Source organism: Rousettus aegyptiacus, unplaced genomic scaffold (genome assembly GCF_014176215.1).
Source record: "Rousettus aegyptiacus isolate mRouAeg1 unplaced genomic scaffold, mRouAeg1.p scaffold_m13_p_3, whole genome shotgun sequence".
Lineage (NCBI taxonomy): Eukaryota > Metazoa > Chordata > Mammalia > Chiroptera > Pteropodidae > Rousettus > Rousettus aegyptiacus.
This window is the reverse complement of record NW_023416306.1, coordinates 167566973-167594669: the sequence shown is the minus strand read 5'-3', so window position 1 is coordinate 167594669 and position 27697 is coordinate 167566973. Positions and strand designations below refer to the sequence as shown.

Genomic DNA, 27697 nt, shown 5'->3' with positions numbered 1-27697 from the left:
TGAAACCATACTTTTAAAAAAGTCATTGTCTATTTATAGAACAATAAAACTTACCGTATTCAGTGCCTACTCCTCCCTTTAATATTTCTATATCAAATATAACAAAATATCTTTATGACATCAGGGTAGGAGAGAAGTTCTTAAGCAAACAAAACTAGTGCAAAGAATTGGGACACATTTTCAGTTTTATCCATTGTGTGGGTGGGATGTCATTGTGGTCTAATTAGCATTTCCCTGGTAAATAAGGAGGTTCAAAACCTCATCATATGTTTATTGGTCATTTTGATAGTCTCTTCTGTGAAGTCTCTGTTCAAGTCTTTTACCCAGTCCTCTATTAATTGTTAGAATTCTTTATGTATTCTGGACATGAGAACCTTGTCAGTTCTGTGTGTCGCAAATGTAATACTCTGTGGGTTTTTATTCTCTTTGACAGAGAAGTTCTTAATTTCATGAAATCCAATTTACCAGGGTTTTTAAAGGAGGATTTCAGGTCAAGTTCGCTGGCTTCCTGTGCTGCCCCACTCTCTGCAGTGGGTGGCCCAGCAGCTGAAAAGAGAAGGAGCTTTAGATACTTCTCAATATAAGGATTTTTCTGGACAGCAGTTCTCTCATTCAAGTATTTCTTCTGTGTGCCGGGCTCTCCTAGGTGCTCAGAATGTAAGGAAACGAGATGAAGACTCTGCCCCTTTAGAGTTTACATTCTGATGGGGAATTAAAAAACTAATAAGTATGAAATCTTCAATATAAGTAATATAAAAAAAAAATCAGCAAGACTGCTGAGTGGGCTGTGCTAGAATCCGACATGGTAGATGTATTAAATCAGCAGATGCCATGACCTTCTGCAGCAGCACGAAGAAATCTGGAAGAGATAAAACCAACAGTAGAGGATTATAAATTAGAATGAGGGGAAAACAGCAACTCTCTGACTCTATATTCCAGAAATATATTCCAATCTTCTAAGGTGATTGCCACAACTGTTTTGCGTAGCTTTGACAAAATATAGTGACGCTCAGAATAATCCAGTGGTCAGACTTTTGGCATAAACACGAACCAGGAAACGAAAAACATCTTAGTGAGGACAATAAGCATGAAGACAAACGGCATATGCAGCCTTCGCCATCCTTAGCCCCTCGTCCAAACAACGTCACCTAAAATCCAAACAATCTCATGTAAAATGCAGAGTAAAGACGCACAGAGGTCATCGGAAATTAGTGGCTAACAGGAAGAGAAAATTAACAAGTGTCGAGAACTACGTAGAACTAAAAAGGCACAGGAACTGGCCAGGGGGTGGCAGGTGGAATGCAGTCTTTAACTGCTGTGGGTGATAAGCCTGGGCGTTAAGACTCCTTGTGAAAATTTCCAAATCATAATATGGTCAATCACTTTACCTGATGGAGTCAGTAAGAGAAGGTTTACTTGTATTTAGTCTACTCCGTATAAACGCAAGGACAGATGTCATACATTGGAGGGAGATTTTTTTTTTTTACCCGGAAAAATGATATTTTTAAGTTGTAATAAAGAAGAGGGAAAACTTTAGTTGTCAAGAAAAGAAATTACGTGACTGATAGTTTTTAAGTTTTGGAGTCCTGAACTCTCTCCTGAAATAAAAACGTTACATATTTACATATAAACAAAATTTTGCATGTAATTCCAGGATTTGGATGCCTAGCTTTGAACTTCAGGTAGAAATCTCAGACTCATTTCCCAGCAACGCAAAGAAATAGTGTGGCTGTTTTTGTTCCTCTTTGCCAAAGTTAATGAACCTTCCAGGAAGCCCTCTCCGCAGTTATACTTTTTAATAATAATGTGCTTAAAATCCATGTTTATAAATATAGTGTAATCTTGGCTATTCTTCCCCAGCTCCATTTCATTGCTGAGTAATTTGCAAAGGGTTGGGATTTATTCATCTATTCAGTGCACCCTGGGGTGGCCCCACCCCCTGGAGACAGTTGGCCTGGTCTCAGCTTCCTTCCAACCTTGCAGGTCTATGTTTCCAGATCTCACCATGCCTCCTAACCGGGTGGTGAACCCCTGTATCCGGCCTCTACCCCCAATATTGCATCTGTATTATAAGGGTTTTCTAGAGAAACAGAATAGGAGATATCTATTAGTTGATTGATCAATTGGTGTGTGTGTGTGTGTGTGTGTGTGTGTATGCATAAATATATATATGCATATATGAATATTATGAGGAATTAGTGCATAGGATTATGGAGCTGAGAAGCCCTATGATCTGTGGTCTGCAAGCTGAAGACCCAGGAAAGGCAGGGGTGCAGCTCGAAGGCCTGAGGGGCAGAGAGCCAATGGTGTAGATTCCAGCCCAAGTCTGAAGGCCTGAGACCAAAGAGCGTCAAGAACAAGATTGACACCACGGCTCAGATAGTCAGGTAGAGAGTGAATTCTACCTTTCTCCACTTTTTTGTTCTATTTGGGCCCTAAATAGATTGGGAGATGCTCGCCCACACTGGTGAGGGGTGTCCATTTGAATCACCAACTCAAATGCTGATTTCTTCAGAAAACATCCTCACAGACGCACACAGAAATAGTGTTTAATCAGCATTCCGGACATCTGCTGACCCAGTCAAGGTTGACACAAAATGTACTATCGCATCGTCCCTTCCCCACACTTATTCCTTTCAGCATTCCTGCCAGGCCCTGGAAAAAGTCCCACAAATCTGAGGGACCCCTGGTGTTTCTGTTTGGGATGCTTTCTCTGAATTAAACAAAGAAACAACTGATTTGATGGATAGTTTTCCTGTGACTTAAAAGGAAGTGTTCCTGACTCCATCAAAGGGTGTTTTGTCAGATTAAAGGAATTTTTTTAAATTTGTTTTTTGTTTATAGTGGGTGGAATGGTTGATTGAGTGGAGCATGAGGTAGAAGAAGAAAAACAGTGAAAAAATGAAAAAAAGGAAAATAAAAAGACAGATGAGAAATAAACCCTGTATCATCACAGGACAGTCAAGTTATGGTTAATACCCAAGTTTTACTCTAATTATCCTGCTCTCAGTTTTTTTATTAAATGTAAAAATAATTTCCTCCTTTATGAAGAGGTGCCATGGCCTCACACCGTCCAGGGCTCGCTTGAACAGCAGTCTCAATTATGTAAAAGGCTTCCCAGAATTTGAGAGTCAGTGAAAAGCTCTTTGTGCAGCTTTTGGATAATTTAATGCCTACATATGACAGCTCGTGCTTCTGCTCTGAGGGGAGCCTATTAGCTTGCACATCACACACACAGAGTCCTAGAAATTCGTGACTTTTTTGTTGACAAAGATTAAAAGCAAAAATTTACCAAGCGTGACGACAGAGCCTAGCATGTTTGGGGGCAAGGGTGACACTGCATCTGTGCGTGTGTGTATTAAGTCTTTGACATCTGTGCGTAATTTACATCACAGCCCATTTCAGGACAGACTAGCCATATTTCAAGTGCTCGGTAACCCCATTCCAATAGTGGCTACATCTTGGACGGCATATCCTTAGACAGTTTACCATAAAAAGGCTCTCTTTGAAGTGCTCTTAGAGGAATCACTCCATCAAGAAGTAAAACCAGGAAGGGGAAAAAGATATAAAAAGGGAAAATAAATATTCGTAAAGTGTATTGCTGTCTAAGAAATGTCCAAAAGTAAATTAGAAGCTCAAGATCGCCAGGTTTCTCTGGCTTCTGTTTATGGGGTGAAACCTGCTTGCCCCTTTGAGTTTCTGCTCCCACTTCTTTGGCTTCTGATTTCTCACTTGCTTGTCAGCTCGCTGATACATTTAAAAAGATTTTAAAGATGTGTTTTATTGAGAATTTTCATTGTCTTCTGCCAAAGGATTGTTCAGACTATCTGTTTATCCTATCTCGCCCCAAACCGATCACTCTACACAGTGCTTTTGACCTATTGGTTCACCTAAACTTACCTATACATTTTTTTTTATAAAATAATCTAAAGTTAGTTTATTTATTCTCCCCTTAAAAAAAAGAATTTTAGAATTTACTTACATTTCTCTGTTCTTTTGTTGAAATATTCTTATGTTTTTCATTCAATAGTTTTAAAATTGTGTTCACTTGCCTATCTCCCCCCAAAATTATGGATATAAAAATATAATTCCTGAAATGAAAAATGCGGTAGATAAGCTAAGCCTCATAATGAATACTAATAAAGAGTAAATTACTAAACTGAAAAATTAGTTTAAGGAATGCATCAGCTAAAGAGAAGGAAGGAATAAAAATCAGCTAAGACATGGAGGATGAATGCAGAAATACAAGCGCCTATCGCCTATTTCATAAGAATTCCAAAAGAGGAAAATAAAGAGAATGAGAAACCGTAACATTTGAAGGAATCAGAGCTGAGAATTTTCTAGATCTAAAGAAAACCCGACTTAGGCCTCATGGGCCAGAACTGAGGCATGTGGTCACCCCCAACCAGGAACCGCCTTAGAGAAATCAGGACTTACTCATGGCCACCCTAGTCTCAGTTACTTGAACACATTGGAGGTGGACCGTCCCCCCACAGCCCCCCAAAAGAAGGCTCTACAGTAAGGAAGAAGAGGGGAGTGCATGCTGGGTGGACCCCGCTGTGTGTGCTTCATTGCAAATGTAGGTCGTTTCAATAAATGCAGAAAAGACACCCAGTAAAATTCAGCACATACTCAATGGTAAAGAAGCTTAAGAACTGGGAACAGTAGGCCATTCTTTCTTTAACCAATAAAGCATACCTACTAAAACTCTCAGCTCACATGCTTACTGATTAACCTTTAGAAGAATTCTCATCGAAGGCAAGAATAAGATAGGAATGCCTGCCATCGCTCACTCCTGTTATTTAATGTATTTTAACAAACACCAAAAGTCCATGAGACAGAAAGACAGAGACTGAGAGAAAGATAGAGAGATGGAAGTATAGAGATTGGAAAGGAGGAAGGGGGGAAACTACCATTTGCTGATAAATCAACCATTAAATCCAACATGAGAGTAAACTTTAACCTGTCTCTGGCCAAGGGGAGCCACATTTCTAGCTCAAAGTGTCCGTTGCAAGTCTACTGCATGGTACTTTACCTGCTTGGTCAAGGTCAATTGCTTGGTGCATTTTGAGTAGTGGTTATAGGTGCGTTTGCTTTTGCATTTGTGCTTTGTGTGAGTTGTGGATTCGTGCTGGTCTTGTTGCTCAGAGGTGACTCACAGACCTTTGGCACAAGCCTCATCTTGACCTTGTTAGAAAGGCAGAATCTGCTATTTAGCAAGATTGCAACATATACCTGAAAACTTAAAGAGCTTTTAAAACTTAAGGAAAGTTCTGTTAAGCTTAAGGAGAGCGATAATGGCCATCAGTGGGTAAAGCCAAGAGCACCCTCTGAGTTTTACATAGACAATCCTTGCCCCAGATTCTCCAGTAATTGAGAGAGAAAACTTCATCCCTTCAGGGAAAGACTATAACATCCCTTTTGCCCTAAGCTCACTTGATCATCAGCTTTAATTACCTAAAATATGGCACAGACCGTAGGAATAATTAAAAAACCACCCTAGGCAAACAGCATGGATGCCTTAAGATCTACATATCTATGTTTCACCCATTGGTGAGATCTTAGACCCTTACAATCCTGATCATCTTGGTGTTCTCTGCACACAAAAGATTGAAAGCAGCAAATTTAAAGAAGGGCACAGGGAAAGACGTGAAATGTGGGCTTGGGGTGAGGTTTGCAATGAGAATTGACAGCAGAAAGAATAGCTTTAACATTTTCACAGTTACTTAGTTTTATAAATCTTGTTCAAAAAATGGTAATTCGAATCTTGGAGAAGTGGTTGTCAAGCCTGGCTGCACACTAATCGCCTGAGGAGTTCTTTAAAAAAAGTTACGCCCAATCCTCCCTCTCAGAGATTCTGGTCTCATTAGTCTGGGGTGGGCCCCAGGCACAGGTGTGTTGTAAAAGCTTCCTAGGTGATTCTAATTAGCAGCCGGGACTGGGATCCACTAGCTTAATGATTTGGGGCCACTGCAGGGCCCAGAGGACAGGACTCCTTTACAAGCCCTTTACAGCTTACTGCAATCTTAAGATGAAACAGGGTACCAGGATTTAAAAAGGGGAACACTTTACATATTAGAAGTGATTTTAACAGAAACTAAGGAACCTAGAACTAAGTGATACAGAAACACGTATTCGGCTCTTGTGTCAGAGAAGTTTGGAGGGAGCTGGTAGAATGAGGCTGATACTCACCATCTCACCCTCCTGATCCTCCTTCTGTAGACCAATAATAGCTAATGCGTCTACGAATCACCTGGGGACAGCGTTACAATGCAGATTCTGACTCAGCAGGTCTGGGGAGGGCTTGAGGTTCTGCAGTTCTCACAAGCTCTAGATGATGCAGGTGTAGCTGGTCCAGGCACCACACTTGGGAAAGCAGGGCTTTGGTTCGTACTCGCCCTCAAGCCCCTTCTTTGGAACCCAAACAAGAAGATGGCTTCCTCGCTCCTGAAGAATGAATTCCACAGGGGGTCTTTGATATCCAGAACCGTTCTGCTCAAAACTATAGATTTTCCTGAACTAAGGTCTTAAATTAATCCATGTCTTCTGTTATTTGTTCTCTCCTCCCATGAGGCAACTTTGTTTCAGAGGATCAGGGACTGTTGAGCTAGGAATGGGCTTTGAGAGCACTGAGCTTGGCCCATTCATTACAAAAGTATGGCAATGAGATGTCAAACGAGGGCAAATTTCACAGGTCAAAGTTAAAACTGGATCCAATTCAGAACATGAAAGCATCAGTTAAGGATTCTCTTTATAAGTCAAAACAATTGCTTTGTCTTACTTTCTCTATGAAACATCCACTTAATTATCCTCCAGGAGCTGGTGGACTAATAAACAGAGCGTTGGAAAGAATACACAACTCTGAAACGAGGCCAACTGGCCAGAGAGCCCTAACGTGAATCAAAACATGCCGGAGAGGCTTCCTTTTTCTCTTCGCATGGAATTTCCGTAGAGAAGGCTCAGGCCTCCACAGAAGCTGCCTGATGAACTCGGGCGTTCTTCTTTTCACTTTGCATTTCCTGGAACCCCTTCTCAGATGATTTTCTAAATTCCCCCACAATAATGATGCATTCTCTTGCTCAATAAGAAGAAGCCCAGTTTCGTGTGAAACTGAAGAAGTTCATTGTTCTTTCAGAGGCGAGGATCATAGTCCCAGAACGTTCGGAAACACGGCCAGCCAAGTGGGTCTTGTCCCATTGTTCCTTTGTGGCCTCTTACAAAAGCAGAACAAGTGCTAATGAAATGGGCAGACCTGGTGGCATCCCGGGTCCCGGAGCCATGGCTGTGACTGCGTCAGTGCTGGGATAACGGCATGGCTCCGTTATCCCAGCAGCACCGTTTGAACTGGACTCGTCACCATTTCTAACCTCGGTGCTCAGGACTGGCCCGAGGCTGCCCCCCCCCCCCAGAGCACATCCTCATGTTACTTTGCTCCCAGCGACTACCTGGGTCTGGAATTAAGAACAACCCACAGGGAAATCAGATTGAAAGCCACAACTCTGCATGAAGTTCGCGCGCCATTAGGGGCTGCCCTGAGAAAGAGCTTTGCTGGCCCGGCGTCTTCTCCCTCCATTCCCAACTTTACTTGGCTTTTATTTTCCTTCCATTATAAGTTCCTGGCAAATCCAATTATATCTCTATTACCGTCGGCCACCGCAGCACCTTCTTGGGAATTCTCTGTCTGGCTAGGCAGAGGAGCAGATACATACCTTTCGTTGTTGTTCAGGATCAGACGTTAAGCTCATTTTCAGTTTCGTGACATTTCAAAAGACCACAAATTATTTTCTTGGTGCCTGGTCAGAGTGACAGGAAAAAGCTAGAAGTCGAGGCACCGAGCTGCTCCCAGGGGTGAGGGTGGAGCTCGTGCTCCATATTTATCATGGTACTTAATTTCCTTAATTGCCTTAATGGGCACGTGTTACTGCAAAAAAATGAAGTGAAATGATTTTCCTTCTTTGTCATAATTTACAGAGAGATGGTTTGGTCACATAAGCCAGGACCTTTTCAAGGCCACTGGTCCTGGGGTGGACCGAAGTGTTTCTTTTTAACTATTGATTTTGAACAATGTTTTCACTAATGAATTCAAAGCCCATGAAGGGAAAACCCCATGTTTCTTCACCACTGTGTTTCACAATAGCTATGAGGTGACCACCGCGGCAGCATTGAAGCCCTGGGAAATGCGTGGCTTTTGTGTGGGAGGGGGAGGGGGCTTCGAGCGTCGCGCTTTGCCAAGAAAATGGATTCTGACTCTCGAACGCACAGGCTGAAGATGACTCCGTGAACCTGGGGGCCTCCAGGCCCAGTTCAGGCTTGCGTAGGTCTCTTCTGATGCCAGAAGACATGGAGGGACCCCTGGCTGGGAGTTGCCTGGCACAGACTGTGAGTTCCAAGCAGAGCCTTGGAGTCCCAGGCTGGGGTGTGGCTTGACTAGCCACACGCAGTGGCTGACTTGGACCGTGGAGCTCTAGAGGGGGATGCTGGGACCTCCGGACAGAAGAAAGGGGCAAGGCCACAGGCCAGGGTACCTCCCCATCAGTGGGGAGTAGGGGGCGGCGAGTGAGGCCGGGAGCCTTGAGGGAGTCCCACGTCTGCATTCCTAGACGCTGCCTGGGTCCTGGGCCCGTCAGGCCTGGGCGCAGACGCAGCTCTGGATCCCGCGGGTCACCCCACCGTGGCCTGCATCCCGCCCATCCTGCCCCGAGGGCCCGCGCCTTTCCCGGCCCCGCGCCCCATCCTGCTCCCGCCCCGCCGCTTGGGGGCGACCGCGCCATTCCGCTATAAAGCTCCGGGCCCTGCGTCCCATCCACAAGCGAGAGGCTTTGAGAGGCGCCGGCTCTTGCTCCTTAGACCACCCGCGGCGTCATGGGTGAGCACCAATTCAGGGAGCACACGGCCTTGCACCCCGACCACCTGTGGATCTGGCGAAAGGCCGTGTATGTGGACGAGAACCAGCGCACTTGGCTGCCCATAGTCAACGAGGTACGGCCGCTATGGGGCCGGGCAGGGCAGCATGGGCGTCACCCTCCCTGGCCAGGTCCGGGGTGCCAGAGACGCCCCAGGTCATGCACCATCTCGAGGACCCCCTCGGGCGCAGCAGGTGGGCGCGGTGGCAGAGAGGTCCAGATCTGCCCAGGGCGGCCAGCGCGGCTCACACATGGAACCAGTGTGAGCGGGGCTCCTAAGGACGAGTGGTCCTCCAGGCCTGGATGGAGCTTGGGAGAAAGGCTTGCTGGCCAAAGGATGGGGACCCAGTGCCTCTGGAGTGCGTGAATGTGATCTTGAGTAAAATAGGGATTTTCTGGGTGTCGGGGCCCCATTCCGTAAAATGGGAATCTCTCTTTAAGTGATTCATACGCGTGGTGGATCATCAGCGTCTCCTTCCGAGAGCCCCAGAAATCTGTATTTTAAAAGAACCCTGAACAGATTATGATCAACCAAGCGTGTGAACCACTGACCTGGAGTTCGGGGTACTTCCTAACTCCTCCACGCTTTAGAAAAAAATCCACAAACTTATATTATACAAATAATATAGTGGTATAAAAGCCAGCGTCGAGTAAATGTTGACTTTCTCTCATGTGTGATGACTTAAGCAGGAACTTCAGTTAATGTTAGCTTTTTATTTTTTAAAGAAAGGTCTCTCTCTTGGAGTACTTTGCATTGTAGCATGGATTTCATCAAAGTAACTTAGGTGGAAAATGCTGAAACTCTTTCCATATGTGAACTGAAGTAAAAAAGTATAAAAGCTAAATGAAAAATATAATATTAGAACATTTATGTAATATAATAGCAAACAGCAAAAAGTTATTGAGTAGTGGCTGTATCCCCATTTACAGATGAGGAAACTGAGGCATAAAATATAAATTTGTCCAAAGTAGAACTGTTAGGTAATGGGGTTGAGATTTCAGGCTCTTAACCATCATCTAAATTTGCATCTTTGTTGGCATTTAATTATTTTTTTTTTGAAATATACATATATATACTTTTAAAAATCAAGTGAAATATTTACTTTTTTTAAGTCAAGTATTTGAAGAAAATGTAAGTGAATGTGTTTTTTTCGTCTCTAGTTGTGGAATGTCTTTAACATGACATAAAACCCAGAGTTTTTCACATAGTCATTATAAATGCTGCACAAACCTAACACCTTAGCAAACTGTGGGGTGGAATTTGCCTCAGATAACTGAAAAGACCAGTATTCTTAATATATAAAGCCTTCCTTAAATGAAAAAGCAAACGATGAATAAGCAAACTAAAAAAGGTTAAAGGATATGAAAGATTATATATTAACACAGCCAGAATGGTGATTTCCACACTTACGCCTTGCAAGATGATCTGAATTATTTAAGAGTGAGTTCTAATTTATTTCATGGACAGAAAATTTTAAAAACTATTTCCACTTTGGAAAAATTGAATAGACATGGGTGTCTAGTTTATATACCAAGCACTACTCTAGGCTGGGGGGGCGGTGCAGTGGATTGATAAACCCCACTGCTTGTGAAGCTGACATTCTCCTGGAGGAGAAGGACCACCAGATAAATGAGGTTGGGGGTAAGTTGTGGAACAGAACAAAAGTGGTGTAAGAGGCCATACCCAGTGGGGTCGGGTCTTCAGGCAGGACCCCTCGAGGGTCTGATTTGCATTTGCTTGTCATGCTTTTGCCCATCATTGTTTTAAAAACCTTTCAGAACCTCTGTTTTAGACATGGCTCTTATATGTCATAAACTTGGATTTTGCTGAAATTTGTGTTTATAAAAGACATGCATTTGAGCAGATTCCTGTCTGAAAGGAGGGTGTGAGCCCTGCGTAGTAGATCTAGGGGAGAATGTTCCAGGCAGAGGACAAGAGGCCCAAGAGATTATTGGAAGTGTGGCATGTCACGGAAATAGTGAGGAGGCCTGAGTGGCTGGAATGAGGTAGAAGGTGATGGACAGACGGTGGGAGGGGCGGGGGACAGGGGCCCGGTTGCGTGGGCCTGTGGGCCCTGGTAGAGATTTCAGTTCGTCCTGCCTGTGATGTGATGGCGTTGGAGGGCGTTGAGCAGGGAGGGGAGGGACATGATTTTTGGACGCACACCCTGGCCGCTGTGCCAGGTACTGATATTTTGGGGGCACAGGACCAACTAGGCAGCAAGTTAGGATGTCATTGCAATAGTTCAGGTGAGAGATGACGGTGAGGAGAAGTGATGGAGATGGCAAAACATAGTCTGTACCTGATTCTGAGGTCCAGGTGATATCTTGCTTAAAAGGCAATATATGACAAAATAAAAGTCAAAGATGATCCTATATCGACTGAAATAGGCACCATACTGTGTAGTTAAGGAAGCGCCAGAGCCCTGTGGCGTACCCAGGCAACGAGAAGTTCATCAGGAGGAAGTTGGGCCTTCGTGGCCCTGGCCCAGTGAGGACCCCTGAGATGAGCATACAATGGCTTAGAAGCTTCAGGTCCTAAGCATCTCTGATGCCAGCATCTCTGATGCCAGACGGCCGGGCGGGTAGCAGGAAGGACCCTGGTTATTTGTACCTGGAGGAGCCCCGAAGGTGTACCCTGGTCTCCTTTTCCTCTTCAGACAGAAAGTTGCCTCCAAGTACTCATGCGCCAGGAAGACGTCCCCCGGGGGGAGGCCATGCGCCCCAGCCAGCTGCCCCCCAGCCCACTGCCTTTGATGTGGCAGCTCTACCCTGGAAGACGGTACCGAGGCTCAGACTCCAGCTTCTGGCGGATAGTCTACCACATCGAGGCAAGTGCGTGCTTCGCCCAGGGACCCGTCGGGCCCTGCTCCCCCTCCCCCATGTCTGGCTTCTGCAGTGTACCTGTCCCCACGATCTCTGCACCAAAAACTTAAAAAAAAAAAAAAAAAAAAAAAGAATTGACAACTACAGATTTTTAAAGGACTGGCTTAGAGAGACAGACGTTAGAACTGGACGGCCGGGCTACCCTCTGAGGTCTCAGGAGGGCCTCTGTGGTGGGCAGTCACGGGGTGAAGGCTGGCGGGACGGGGGCCCCTGGGCCGCCATCGCGCGGGTCCTGCCCGCTGCGTCAGGCTCGGGGGAGGCCCGGAGCCAGGAGCGGAAGGAGGACCCGCAGGGCTCCGGCCTCTAATTCCCTTCTCCCTGCAGTTCAATGGCGTAGAGGACATGCTCCTTGAGCAGCTGCCATGCGCGGAGTGACAGTGACGTGGTGAGCACCTTTGGGGCCCAGCATGGCCAGGTCAGGAAGAAGGCGAACCCTTTTCTCCATGAAGATGGCGCTGTCCCCACCTGACCATGCCACCTGCCTGGGGTCCTGAGGACCGAGGGCCATGCTCTCTCCTTTACCACCGTGGGAGCCAGTAATGTTTAGGCGGCCCCCTTAATGACAGGGACACGCACCTGTACCTGCACTGTGCTTCACAGGCCGTGGGCGCTGCCGCTGGGTCATCACATTCACTGAGCCCGGTGTTACCTGATTCTGTGGGTCACCAAGCTGAGCTCTGAGGAGGTACAGACCTTGTGACACCAAGCCATCCACTCTGTCCGCTCTGGGGACCAGCACTGCCACCAAGCTCCCCGCTCCAGAGCTGCCGCAGCAGCTCCGCCCCCACCCCCACCCACCGCCGCCGGGTCCTGCCTTTTGCCTTTGACTCTCTCGTCTTGCCCTTGTCTTGTCCCCAGGTCGTGCAGTTCCTGTGTCCCTGAGCCCCAGACCTGCTGACCTGCAGTGGGGATGTTCGCACTTTTGTTCACCTGTTGTTACTAGTCCTGTGTGTTCTACTGTGCCATACCGGGGTCCGCGAGGGAGTGGATAGAGGGCCTCCTGGGCCTGCCTGCAGTCCCCTCGGCCTCCCCCCACCCCCCGGCAGACAGGCCCTGGGGAGCACGTGGTCGGTGTAGCTCCCTCCAGGCTGTACCTGGGCCTCTGCTCTTCTCAGCTGCCTGATGGTTTCTGGCCTCTCTCTCTCTCCATTCTGTCCCTCCCAGCAACTACTGTCGTGTGCCGCACACCCCGAGGTGCTTCTCATTCTGTCCCCCCAGTCCCACATACCTCTGGCTGCAAGGCACCGGGGCCTACCAGTCTGAGCCCGGGCCAGGCCTCGAGCCCCTGGCCCAGCTCTCACGTGGCGCGTGCCCGCGCACCGCCGTGCCTCCCGGAGCCCCACCTGCCACGCAGGTTCACGTGCAGCTCCCCGGAAGGCCTGAGACGCGCCCGGTCTGTGCTCAGCGCTCAGAAGCCTGCCGGTCACACAGCCCGTGATGCAGCGGGAGGCCTGGCAGGCGAGCGCCGTGGATGGGCCCTCAGGTAACCCGCCTGCGGCCAGAGGCTCAGGTCCCCCCTTTTTATAGGTGCCCACACGCCTGGATGTTGTGAGGTTGTATGTAGCATGAACACTTTGTACTATTGATCGATTAAATGTAAGAATTCATCTGACTCGGGCTGAACCAGCTTCTACCGTTGACCGAGACACCAAGGAAAAGAAGTGACAGTAGGCAGTGACCGCGCAGGAAAATGTGAAGCGGGAGAAAACGTCTGAGCTGAGTGCGTTTCTTTCACTTCGGAGCTTTGGGCCAGATTTTTTTTTTTTTTTTTTTTTGGATGATCCAAATGCCCCAAACCCCAGTGTTCTTGGAAGCATGATTTAAGAACCATTAGAGTAAGAAGTGCCCTCAGAGTCTTGCCCAGCAAGTCTGGTGTTCAAGACCCCCGTCCGCCTGGTCCTGCTCTCCTTGGCCTCCCGCCCCAGCCAGCTGTCACCTCGCTGTTCTCGCAGTCACCAGGCTGTCCTGACATGGGGAGTTCCCATCCCAGCAGGAGTCCCTCTTCCTTCACTGTTCCCCCGCCACCCAAGCCCCAACCGGAGTCCCTCCCCTACCTCGCACACCCTGCGCCCTGTCCTTCCTGCTTCCTCCTCAAGGTCAGCTGCCCCGCCTCTACCTTCTGAGCAGGTAAGCAGGACCACGGGCTACCGGTACAAAGGGGTGCATTTCGGTAGGAGGAATCCACTCTGTGGGATACTGGGGCTCCCCGCTATGTGTGACTTTAGTCCATAGCTTCCTCATCACGAGAGATGTGAGGGTAACAATACCTGGAAGCTGTTAGCATCTCGTAAGTGCATTGTCTAAGGGAAATACTGTTTCTCCTATTTTATATGCTCTGGTCCCAGTCTTTCTACCTGGAACCAGACAGATAGGCATCGGTACCACGGGTGACAGGATGGCAGTCTCGCGTGGTGACCCCGTTACCTTGCACAGTGCTTGGCAGTCGTCAGTAGGAGCCCTCACTAGGCAGGCACCTCTCGGGGACAGAGCATCAGGACCTCAGAGCAGCAGCAGCATCGGAGACCAGCCGGCTGCCTCATTTTAGGAACAGGATGAGGGAAGTTCTCGTTCGTGCCCCACCCCCAAGTCACTGCCCTAACCCCCGGTGTGTGTATTCGGAGGTGAGGCCTCCGGTAGGGACTGGGGTTAGATGAGGTCGTGAGGGTGGGGCTCTCATGGGATTAGTGCCCTTGTAAGGAGAGAGGAAGATCTCTCTCTCCAAGGAAAGGTTGTGTGAGGACACTGAGAAGATAGCTGTCCACGAGCCAGGTGCGGTGCCCTCAACAGACACCGCACCTGCCGGCACCTCGATCTTGAACGTACGGCCTCCAGAACTGTGAGAAATAAATGTCTGTTGTTGGAGCCTCCCGGCCTCTGGTGGTCTGTGATGGGAGCTGCCATCAGCTCACGTGCAAACTTCATTTGTTTCTGAAACCTTTGACCCCGCCGTGAATTGAGCCGGGTGCTGCAGACACGGCCGTGAACAAAGCGAAGGCTCTGCTCTCACGTAGCTTTCCTTCTGGAAGAAGACGAACAAGGGCCTTGGAATCTGCAGAATCCTACGAAGAAAACAGAACAGGGTAATGAGGTAGCAGGTCAGGCCAGGTGGTGAAATGGTCACTTTGGCTGAATAAAAAAATTCTTAGCTCACATTTCCTTTTTTGGGCATCTGTACTATGTTACCCTGTTTACTCCATTGTGTTTTAACTTAAAAGTGTTCTGTAAAGATCTAACGCCATGTACGTTAGTAGGTCATTTTACCTTATGCCGAAAGGACTTGTATAAATTCTAATAATTTTAATAGGCTGTCATTAATAGCATTTTTAAGGGGGGAGGGAATGAGAGACGTTTAAAGATTATTTTACTTTGTAAAAAAAGAACCATAAAAAGCATTGAGAGACAAATCAAAGGCCAGTTCTTTTTATTAACATAGTTTAAACAGGAGGGAAAGAATGACTATTGGTCTGAAGCTAAAAGAAAGGAAGAATATTGCAAGAACATTACAACTTGCTCTATTTTTTTTTTAAATCACACAATTGGCTTATTTGAGGGGTTTGCCTTAAAAAACAAACATGGAATCACAAATAATTAGGTCGATTTTTGCTTCAAGTTATAGCTGCCTTTTCCCAACATTTCTACTTTTCTGGGAGACTATTTAACAGGGTGACAAGCACCCTTATCTCCATTTGCTCCAGGCTACCTAAGAGTGAGTTATCCAGAAGTAAAAGATAAACTTGAAAGAAAACTATTGTTAGCTTATGGCTACTTAAAACAAAGGTAAGAATAAGATTCGTGTATTATGCATTTTTATTCTTCTATTTCTAAATAGAAAGACAGGGTTGGTAAGTATCATATTCTGAATTTCATGAATCCCAGTTTTAGTATTTTTAAATGTACATAATTACTTCAGTTCCAAGAGGCTCAAGGTAATTGGCCCCTTGTTGGTAATAAGAGTGAAGGCGTGTGACACGTTACAGTCACAAAGCTTGAGTTTTAGTCCCAACTACCTAATAGCTTGCTCCAGAAACGAGTCACACCAGCCCCTTCGGCACCTGAGTCACCTCCTCGGTCAAGAAAAGGAGTTAGGCTAAAAGGCAATGACAGTGTACAGGTTAGTGTGACATGCGGTTCATAGAGATGATCCCCTGTGGGTCCTATAAAGAAATATTCTTGCCACCCTCCATTTCCTGGGGAAGAAAGGGGCTCAGAGACAGCATTACTTGCCCAAAGTGGTGCGGCCCAGATGTTGCCGGAATCTGTCCGGTTTCTGGTGTCTCATGTTCATTTAGTCAATTCCATCTTTGGCCCTGAGCCAGCCGCGGCGGATACAACAAACGCTCTCAAGACGCAGGCGCAGAAGGAAGGAAGCGCCTGGTGGCGGGGTACAGGAAGGGCCCTCTGTGAGCGGACCAATCAATCAGGCAAGCTGCCCGCCCCCCCCCCCACCACCACCCCGCCTGCGGGAGGCGTGGGCGAACCCGAACCCGGGGAGTGGGTGATCTCACGGGCCGCTTGTCAGCAGAGGGCACAGGCTTCCGCGAGGAAGGGGCTCCGCCCAGCACCTGCTCATGGGTCTCTGGCTTTATTTTCCTCTCCTCCGTGGCAGGCGCGAGCGGGTCTTTTTTTTTTTTTTTTTTTTACCTCTATGCACACGTGCAAGTGTATTTCTAGAGCGCTGGCTTCCCAATGGCAGCGGGAGCTGGGGTGGGGGAGAGGGGGGCAATCTTGCCCTCCAGGGAACATTTAAAAATTACTGGAGACATATTTGGTTGTCACAACTTGGGACAGGGGAGTGCTCCTGGCGTCTAGTGGGTAGAGACCAGAGATGTTGCCAAACGTCCTATAGTACACGGGATGGCCTCTCCTGACCAAGAATTATCTGGCCCCAAATGTCCGCAGTGCTGAGCCCGGAACTGCTCATGGAGGAAAAACAGGAAAAGCAGAGTGGGCAGGGGCCCAGCAGTCTCCTGGGGGTGCACCGGCATCTGGGACACGTGGACTGTGATGCTGAGTTCGTGATGAAAGGGCCAGAGAGGAGGGGTCACATCAGGAGCAAGAGTCTCCTGGTGGCTGGGCTGCGCAGAAGCAACCGTGGTCCCAGATGCCCCGCCCAGCTGGTGACTGCCCAGTCAGAGGTCAGACGTGCATGTTTTCAGAATCTCAGACCGAGGGCCATGGCACGGTCCCTTGAGGGTTTCAGCTGGACCTGGGATGGCTGACTCTCTTCTGCCTCACCTCCCATATGGTCCTCCCCTTGACCTACACCCCACCTCACCCCGCTATACCCCTGAAAAGTTAGTCACAGTTCCCACCTGTCACTCTTTACTCTCTCAGGCCATGTCTGCCATTTCCTTCATTTTAAAATCATCTTTTGAGAAGTTAGGTATCCATAGACCTCAGATTGGTGGAGAGTGATGGGTTTTCCAAAATATATATATATATATTGCAGTTTCGATGGCCTTCACATACTAATTGTGACATAAAACAAAAATAAACAAAATGTGGCCAACACAGACGGGTGGTATGAAACTGAATGGGAGTCGCCACCCAAACTATAACCAAAGCGCCACGTGTTACGCTACAACGTGGCAAGTTCTTTACAGAATTTTCTATCAGGACATTTGTCTTCTTTTCTTTGCGATGACTGTCTTTACAAGTTGAGGATACTAGCCTTTTATCAGTCATATGTGCTCGAATAATCTTCTGCAGTGTGTCATGCTAACTTTTTCACGGGCTTTTTCCTCAGGAGAGATGTTTTTAATTATGTGGCACAATCTCCTTCCCTCTGGATTCTGACTTTAGATCGGCATCGGCAAAGTAGGAGCTATGGACTCGGTCTGGCCTACCACACGTTGTTGTAAATAAAGCTTTATTGTAAACAAACACGTGCTCATTCCTTTGTGCTCTGTCCTGGGCTGTTCTTTCACTGCAAATGCAAAGTTGAAAAGCTGCTATCGAGTCCTTATGGCCTGCAAAACCGAAAACACAGTTTTGTCCTCGTTTAACATTGTTGATACATTCTCAGAACTGTGGTGAAGCAACGAATAATGAAACCAATTTTACTATAGGCGAATCGAAATAAACAAGGGTTAAGTTCCTACAGCGTCTCATCGATGTTATAACAAAACAATGCTAAATCTACACCTGAAACTAATATTGTATGTCAACTGTAATTAAAGATTTGTTTTTATTTGGAAAAAAAAAAGTTTTAAAAGAAAAAACCAATGTCGAATAAAATGACATTAGAGGACTTGCTGTATTTACTATTAGACCCTTTATAGAAGGTTTGCTGAGACTTGTGTTGTCCTGCTCAGAAAACCATTTTCCATCGTAAAATTGGAACTATTACGTGAAAATGCAGATCTACTACTAAAAATACAGTAGTCCCCCATTACCTGTGGTTTCTCTTTCCTAGGTTTCAGTTACTAGTGATCTGCTACAGTCTAAAACTATTAAGTGGAAAATTCTAGAAATAATTCCTAAATTTTAAAGAGCATGCCATTCTGAGTGGTGTAATGAAATTTCTTACTATCCAGCTCTGTCCAGTCCTAAATGCAAATCATCCCTTTGTCCAGCAGATCCACGCTGTATATGCTACCTGCCAGTCAGTCACTTAGTATCCATCTTGGTTATCAGATGGACCATTGTGGTATTGCGCTGCTGATGTTCAAGTAACCCTTATTTTACTTAATAATGGCTCCAAAGTGCAAGAGTTAAAACTTTATCATAGCTATGCATGTATACGAAAAAACATAGTATATATAGGGTTCAGTACTGGCCTCCACTGGGGGTCCTCGAATATATCCCCTGTGGATAAAGGGAGACCATTGTAATCATTTTAAATAAGGATTACCTCTCCAGGTTACCCTACTCCACTCATGGCTAAGTTATTTGAAGAATCAGTGCTTTGAAAAAGCTTACGATTTTGTTCAGAATTTTTTGCATGCTTTATTTGGTGTAGGTATGGAAAATATTTTTAGCGTTCACCAAAGATTTTCTGGATAATGTATTTGACGATAGCTAGGAAATGTGTTATATTGTTTGCATTGTTTATGATGGCCTAAATGGCATTTTTAACACCTAGATAAGCTTTTACCATATCGCACCAAAGATATTTATATTTTATCCCTCAAAGATGGTCTGTGACTGACCCCTTGTCTAGGGCAGCTGCTTCCAATCTGAGTGATTATCCTCATCATTGTAGGAGTTTTAAAAAATTAAAGGATCTTAGACTCCACCTAGCTTCCTGAATGAATTTGCAAGGTGGATTCCAGAATGTGTTACCTGTCAAACCCTCCCCCAGGCCCTTCAGGTGGCCAGCGAGGTCTGTAACTCACTCTCCCCACGGGTATATTATTGCCATTTCGCAGAGTAGGAACCGGAAACCAATGTTACTTTTACACTGCTGACCCACCTGCTACCTGCAGATTGCAACGCCTTTGCTTGTGCTAGTTCTGCTTCCTTCTCCAATCAGGAGAACTCCTACTCATCCTGCAGAGCCCAGCTGAATAGCGGCGCCATCTATGAAGGCCTCCCAGAGCGCATGCGCTGGGGGCAGGACTAGCGCCTGAGCTACCTCTGCCTTGGCCTCTCTGCTGGTGACGCATCATCTCCAGTAGGTAAGCTCATGCCTGTAAGCCCTTCCAGGCAGGGGCTCCTGGGGCCAGGGTTGGCACTGACAGCGCTGTGCTCAATCCCTGAGAGGCTGAGATTTCCAATCCAGGTGAGAACGTTCCCTCCCACCCTCTTTCCCGAGCCCCACTGCAAAATGTATTGAAACCACACCAGCTGGGAGCCCTCCTGTGGCCTTGTCCCCCTCTGCCCCACTACTCACTGAGCAGCCCTTTGCTCTCCGGGAGAGACTAAGCCACACGACCATGGCACCCAGGTCCTCCCCTTCACCTCATATGTGCCAGGCCTCCCAAGCAAGAGCGGGAATGTGCCAACGTGCATGCACTGAAGTTTCTGCGCCATTACAAGGTGGTGCTTGGGCTGGGTCTCAATACATGCGTGGAGCCTAATAGCTGTGCAGCCTTAAGTAGGAGAGAGGGGCCCCCGACCCTGGGGGTGGGGCCAGTCACCCTGGGGGCGGGGCCTGCGAGCCAAGCTGGGTAGTGGGGTGGGGCCAGTGAAGGAGTAGGTCCCAGCTATGAGAGAAGCATCTCGCCACAGCAGTGGGCCGAAGCGCAGGGACTGGGCATGGAGCCGCAGGAGGCAGAAAGGTGGCTTCCCGGGTACGGGGCCCTGCCCCCCACCCCAGGACAGGGTTGGCTCCCTAAGACCAACACTCGGCCTCCCCTCCGATGACCCCTCCACGGCTCCCTCCTCGTCTTCCCACAGGTAATGTCCCTGGCACTGCTGCCCCGGGGCTCGTGTCCAGCCTCATGCGAGCCTCCGTGCCTCAGGCTCTGAGCCAGTGTGGACGGTCCGTCTTCTTCCACCCGTGAGGACATTCCTTCAGCAGGACCTCACATCCTGACCCTTCTCTGAGCTAGAGGCACCCTGCACAGAGAATGAAGGTGGGTGGGGGCTGTCAGCTCAGTGGACTCTTGTCCCCGGGGGTATCTGGCGGGGCACATCCTGGACAAATCAGGCTCCCTCTCCCCAGAAAATGAGCCTGCGCCCCAGGGACACTTGAGATGAGGCTCCCATAAAGTGTGATGAAACAGTTAATCTCACAAGTAGCCAGGGAAATACAAACTTTTAAAATGAGATTCGTTTTTAAATCTACAGTATTGGGGGGTGGGGGGTAAGCCCTTGATAATATAGATGATGACAAGTGGCGTAGTTTACCTTTTTGGCCAGACCCCTTCTCCACTAGGAGGGGGTGGGATGAAGCCAGGTCACCCTACGTCCATTTCTACAAAACTGGCACACTAGGCCAAACAGGCAAATAAATGTAGGTTTCTTTACTAAACGGTTGTTTCAGGAGGAAAAATTCCATGCGAAAAGAGACGAATGTTAGAGTTTAAGAGAACTCGGACTTTCCCTTGAGGTTTGCAAGACACTTAGGCCAAGGAGAGGTCCCCTGTCCACCGTTCCTCCAGCCCCTTTTCCTGCTGGCACACCTGCACTCGACTTGGTCTGGTGGCTTTAGTCTGTTGGCTCAGGGTGACCTGGCCTCTCCAATTCAAGTTGTCTCATTGGCAAGAACTGTGAGCTGCCAGTTCTTTTATTAATAGTTATGTAAAGTTGGCATTTCTCCCAAGGACAGACATTTTTCTCCCCATAGGACAGGACAATCTAAAGCCAAATTGAGGAAACAGCCCTGTCTCTGGTAGCTCCGCGCCTGTCCTGCTCATACCAACTTTGGTCCCTAGGACCATCAGAAGACCCTTCGATTTTTTCCTGGAGCCAATGGCAGGAAGCGTGGGGTAGAGAGAGCTACACTCATCAATCCTGGCAGAGCTTTGTTGGAGGAGGACCAAGGGTTAAATTCATTCCTTCTCCCTCTGCATAAGAATGGAAATCAAGCCAACCCTCCCCTTCGGTCAGGCTGGATGAACCTACCTTCTTGTTCAGATTTCTGTTATAGCATCAGTCTCACTTGGCCTCAACTTACAGCACGTAGGTTCATATTACTTGGATAGTACTTAAAGCTTTCTATCTTCATCTCCACTCACCCCTGACCTTGAAAGCACATGAGGTTTGCTGGGAAACATCCCTGAATGGAACGCTTACTTCTAGCCCTTACTGGCTGCCGGAACTTGAGCTCATAATTTAACCTTTTTTGAGCTTCCTACTCCTAACCTGTAACATGAGGTAGTATCCACCTTATTAGGTTGTCGTAAGGAATAATAAAGTACGTAAGGCCCTTGGCATATGGTAGGGCCTCAGTCAATGGTAATTTATGAACTTGGGTGGAGAGGCGAAGTGGTTAGATACCATTTCTTATTCATCTCTGCATTCCAGCATCAAACCCAGAGCTGGAAACATAGGAAGGGCTCAATGAATATCCCTTAGACTGCAAAGTCGTTTAGTCAAAATTTTTTTCCTGGTTCAAAACAGCTCCAGCCAAGTCCAACGAGAACCCAGAAGTATTCTGGGAATAGAACTCATTGAGAGACTCTCTTCCTGCCAGTGCCTCTTAGGAAATGCACTTCAAAATAAACATGTTCACAGCACAAGTAGAGACCCTGGGTCTTGAGGGTTTGGAGTGAAATGAGAGCTCTAAGGGATTGGAAAGATACAGAGGCATGCGACGCAGATGGCCCCCCGGGTCTCTCATTATCACGTCTAAGTCGAAGGTCTGCTATCTGACTGGCCTACTTCGGGGTAACACAATTGCTGAAGCGGATTGAGCAATCTGATTGACACTGGGGCGGCCCTTGTGCGCCTGGAGCTCTTCCTGGCTGCGGTACAAAACGTCCTTGCGCATGCGCGCTCGGGGCTCCACCTGCACGGCCCTCTGCCACCTCTGCCTGTGGCGCTTTGGGCTGTGGTTTTAAACGGTTCTTCATTTAATCCTTCAGAATGACTCAGAAGGAAGCAATTGGCTGTAAGTGGGTCATTCCCTGAAGCCTGGTGGTAGCCTTCTTAGGATGAAGAAATTGGGTCTTTGCAAACAGCATAATTTACTCAAAGGCTGGAATGAAGGGAGAGAGGCTAACACGTCGTGAGCCGCGTAGGAACTGAGCTGCGTGCACTATCCTCATTTCAGAGATGAGGAACCAAGGCTGAGAAAGCTACCGTGATGTGGCCAAGACCACAGAGCCGGTTAGCAGCGGAACTGGAATCTGAGCTCCAGCGTGTCTGATTCCACAGAAACATGGTGGGCACTCCGCAACTATTCCTCAATTGATGGAAACCAGGCTGAGGGTCATGACCTGGACACGTATACCTCAGGAACTGAGCAGAGCTCTCAATTGCATTGCCAGATCTTAATCCCTCCTGTCGCACCTGCCGTGGCCCAGCTCCAAGCTGCTCCATCATAACAAAGGCATCGTCTACATAAACTTGGGCCAGATATGCTCTGACTCGTCTAGGAGACTTTCTGGGCATGAAATGGAGAGGACACTCAAGCTTGAATTGGCATTCCGAAACTTACTCGCTTTGAGATGGCAGACACGCTAGGCAACCTCTCCCAGCCTGAGTTTCCTCCCGTTTGTACAGATTAGAGGTGACATGTGGAGGTGCGTGCTGTAATAATGCCTGGCCGGGAATGTTCTCAACAAATAGTGCTGTGGACAAAGAGTGTTGTAACCTCTTTGAGAAGGGAAATAAATCAGAAATAGAAATTTTCCTTCAGGAGATGAATTAACTATTGTTAAAAGAAACTAGGAAGCAATCACTTGGCCCTTCATTTATTCACTGCAAAACAAGTCATCTCTGCTCCGAAATATTTGCAAGACCTTTTCAGTGACCAGGACAATTGAGACTAATACAAAGATATCCATTCAGATTGCATTTTACTATACGTGGATCTTTCTTCTAGGTGTTCGGCCTTCTTAAACTTCCTGACACTCAGTCTAGGAATGCAAGAGATTTCTCAGCTTTGTATAGGGTCTGCCTTGATCTCTTTTTAAACTATAGATCAGTGCCCTATATTCTGTGTAAACTTCCAAGTTTTATGAAACATGTTTTACTTTATGGCACGAAGTCATGAAACATGACAAGTGTAGGTACTTATGGAGAGTTTGAATAGGAAATCACTTAGCATGTGAACACCAAGATTTGTTTTTGTGTTGTATTATTTTAAATTTCCTTTCCTCTTGTCCGTCTTGGTCTGGGTCCTGTGTTTTCCAGCACTCAGAGTAAGTCCTCTGCCTTCAGGTTTTTCAGGGAACAGCTTCATCTGCTGATTCTCCCTGTTCTGCTGATTTGTAACCAGCTTCTACGGATAAAAGAGCTTCAGACAATTTCAGAACCTAAAACACAAGCTGAAATATGATAAGAACAATCATTATTGTAATTATTGTCATTGGATCCCTGGATATTGGCTGTTCTCAGACACGTAGTCATCCACCTGCTTAGGTGTCAAATTTAGCGAGTCTCCCTCCACTGGCCTTCCATCGCCTGGCTTTCATTAATTCATTCAGTAAAGATTTATCGGGCCCCTGCTGTGTGCTGGTCTGGAGGTGAATGAAACAGATGTATCTCTCTGCTCATTGGTATGAAGACGGCAGATGATTAAAGACAGCCAGTGTAATTTTGGATGGCGGTCAGTCTCCTGAGGATAATAAAGCCTGGTAGTGGACTAGAAAGCAGTGGTCAAGGAAGACCTCTCTGCAGAGGAACAAGTGAGCAGAGACGCACATGTGGAGGAGCAGCCAGCTGTAATATTAGGGGGCATGTTCCCAGGAGGCAGTGTGAAGATGCCAAGAGCAGAATTAGCCTGGGTGTCTGAGAAAGGCTGGTATGGAGAGAGGAACAGTAAGCTCAGGTGAGTTTTGGAGGCAAGGTGGACAGCAGTGGGCCAAGGTTTCATTCCAAGGGCCATGAGAAATTGAGGAGAAACATGCATTGGTCGCGGGCTAAGAAGCTTAGCCTGTGTGGAGAATGAACTGCAGGATTCGAGAGCAGAAGCCAGAGACAAGCAGAAGGCCCTTGCAGAAATCCCGGTGAGAGATGCGGGGGTCTGGATCAGAGCGCTGGGATGGAGGGCTGAGGAGGAGCTGGCTTCTGGACGTATTTCGGAGGTCAAGCTGACAGGACCAGCTGGTGGACTGAGGTGGGGAGTGCTTTGCCAGCCTTCCTGGCCTCCTCCCAAGCCACTGGGCCCGGCCTCCGTCTCTCCTCTGGCATCCTCCTGGTCCACTCCCCTCATGTTCCAGAGGCCCTCTCCTCTCCTCTCCCCTCCACCTCGCCTCCCCAACTTCTCCTCCAACCAGCTCTAAGGAGAGGTCGGGAAAAGGTAGGGGACTGGATTCTGCCATGACAGCTGTTCCTGGCTGGTTATGAACGTGTCTGGGATGTGAGTCTGTTAGCACGGGAAACCATCATTCATGCAGATGAAAAACTTTACTCCTCTCCTTGACAGCTAACAGCTCAAGGAGCCTTTCCTCTGTCAGTTCTCGGCTGAGCTACAAACTAATATTTTCCATCTGGACTCTCTGGGAGAATATATGTAGCTCCTGGTTTAATAACGAGCTTCCAATGGTTGGCAGGGCTGTGGAGTTACAAGGCAGGGGGAGGAGGGAGGCAAAGAACAGCGAGCGAGGTTCCAGAACAGTGCACCTGGAGACTGCAGGGGGCAAGTTACTTCAAGGTCGGGAGAAGTCAGACATGGCACTGGCCTAGTTAGTGAGATGACATGCGGCTCCAGGGAGAGGTGACCCAGCAGTCAGCCCCGTGCAGGGGACAGGGACCGGAACTGGGAGGCGGGGCCTCTGGCTTCCAAGCTGGGATTCGTTGCTTCGTTTATTCATCTGCGCATTCATCTGTTTACTGAGCGTTTACAGTGTGCCGGGTCCTATGCAGATTCTACATTGGGTACTGGAGGGGGCAGGGTGTCGGGGGATTGACAAGTAAATGGAAGAACTCCAATGCAGGGTGATACGTGTTATGAGAAAAGACAGCAACACTTATTCGGGGGACGCTGGCAAGAACCTGAAGGAAATAACACCTAAGCAGAGGCCTTAGATGGCAAAGGTTGGAGGGTGGAATTCCAGGCAGGGAACAGCATACGCAAAGGCACCCGATAGGGTAGTCGAAATATGGATTGTAAAGCATGGGAGACGGCTCCTAAAACAGCACCCAGTGGTCCCAGCCCTTGATGCTCACACCTGTGCGGAGACTCCTCTCCTTGAGCGTGGCTGTGACCTGCAACTTGCTTCTACCGACAGAACACGGGTCAAAGATGATGTGATACACGGATTGTACACAATAACACGATTCAGTATTCACTCTGCAAACTCTGCAAGGTGCCAGCCCTGGAGATATTAATAAGTGAAATTTATGGGCTCTGCACTGCAGCCAGATCACATAACAGGAGTGGGGTCTGGATGTGAGTGCTGACTCCGCAGCCATGTGTCCCCATGGGCTTCGGGCAAGTTTTCTCACTCCTTGAGTCTCATTCAATTATGGGTAAATGAGGGATAAGAAGGCTCGTCTTAAGGGCTGCCATGAAGATCGAATGGCAGCATATGAAGGTACAAAGAGCAGCCCCTGGCCCACAGAAGGTTCTCGATGAGTGGTGAATGGTGTTGGTCAGCAGACTGCTGTGAAGAATGAGCAATGCACACAACGGTCAGAAGATCAGGGTCCACCCCGGAAACCTGCCTCATCCAAGCCTGTTGCAAGGAAGGGGCTGCAAGCCAAGGACCGTGGGCCGCCCCTGGAAGTGGGAGAAGCCAAGGAAAAGGATTCTTCCCTGAGGCCCCTGGAAGAAATGCAGCCCAGCGACACCGTGATTTTAGCCAGTAAGACTCACCGCAGACTTCTGATCTCCAGAACTGTAAGAGAATACATTTTGGTTGTTTTAAACCCTAAGTTTGTGGTCATTTGTTATAGCGATTAGTTTCAATCCAAAGATGGGGTACCACATGCTGGCATGCGGCCAGGGTTGCTCCGTGGAGTTCAAGGGCAAAGGCCTATTGAATCCTTTAGCTCCCTTTCTCATGGTTCACGTAGGTACAGATGGATAATGGGAAGCCCTGACTACTGAACTTCTGAGCGAGGATGATAAGAGATGCGGCAAGCAGATATTAACCATCCCGTTCTACAGATTAGGACACTAAGGCCCCTAGTGTTGTGTAGTTAATGGCAGAGATGCATCTGGGACCCGAATTCTGAACTGCTGGTCGTCTCTCTCACTCCCCCACACACCCTCCATCAGTCAGCCCGGATTCTGAGACCTGAGGCATGAGCCAGCGCCGGCCTAGAGAGCAGAGGAGGCGAGGCAGGCACTTTGTATGTAACAGCTCACTGACCCAGCAAGGGTCAGTGATTCCTGCGTCACAGACGAGGAAACCGAAGCACAGGAGCTTGAGTTAACCTGCCCACACCATCCAGCCAACGTGGCAGACGCATCAATGACCGCAGTCAACAGCCTCTCCGCATCCACCGTTTACCTGTAACTCCGCAGCCCCCTTCCAATGCCATTTCGGGCTTTGGCCCTGTGACCCGCTTTGGCCAACGTGATGTGATGTCAGCAGAGGCTCGCAGGCAGGTGCCCGGCTCCGTCTTGGACGCCCGCCACCACCGGCGAAACATGCTCCAGCCGCCCTGCCGGAGGGCGTGAGAAGCACGTGGAAGAAGAACTCGCTCACCCCGTCCAGACTATGCTAGACCAGCGAGGCTCCGGTCAGCCTGCCAGCTGACCCTGGGCACAGGAGCAGGTCCAGCCAAGGCCAGCTGGCCTGGCCCAGAATGGAAGAACCACACGACAGACCGGAAAACGTGTGAGCAGCAGCAAGAGGTTGTAGTTTGGGGCCACTACGTCCTGGAGGGGCTCGTCACGCAGCGACAGCTCACGATACAACCGAGAAGAAGCAGAGTGGTGCGTCTGGGACACGGCTTGGGAGGAACTTTCAATACCCGTTGGAAGGAAGTGTCAACGGAACCGACAGCTCAAGAGCAGGGTGGGGTGAGGCCTGGTGCCGTGAGGTTGTTTTGCTATGACGAGAAAAGCCCCCCTGACGGCACAGCTCATGCTGGGAGCACACGGCGCAGAAATGAAGGCAAGGAAAAGTGTCTCTCAGAGACGTCGGCTCGGTGCCCCAACCCAATGACCCAATGCCAGAAGCTTCCATTCAGGGATCAAAAGAAGTCCTTATGTCAGACACACTGGCCAGGTTTTCTGTTACCCACAGTTAAAGCAACCCCCCCCCCCCGCCTGCTGCGCGGTGGCTGACGGGTCCCCGCCAGGTCCCCAGTGTCCGCGAGAGGCTCACATTCGCTCTGCATGCCAGGGGCAGGTGCCTCGTGGTGCCCTTCCGGATCTGGCGAAAAGCTCGTTTGGTGCTCAG

At 48.2% G+C, this 27697-nt stretch overlaps 1 protein-coding gene across 1 annotated transcript; it reads left to right on the top strand.

Moving 5' to 3' along the window:
• The first annotated feature begins 8862 nt into the window (after positions 1 to 8862).
• On the top strand, positions 8863 to 12164 carry TCL1A (TCL1 family AKT coactivator A). Its single transcript, XM_016159845.2, has 3 exons — positions 8863 to 8979; positions 11564 to 11734; positions 12114 to 12164. The coding sequence occupies exons 1-3, from the start codon at positions 8863 to 8865 to the stop codon at positions 12162 to 12164; spliced, it is 339 nt and encodes a 112-aa protein (XP_016015331.2).
• Positions 12165 to 27697: the final 15533 nt, after the last annotated feature.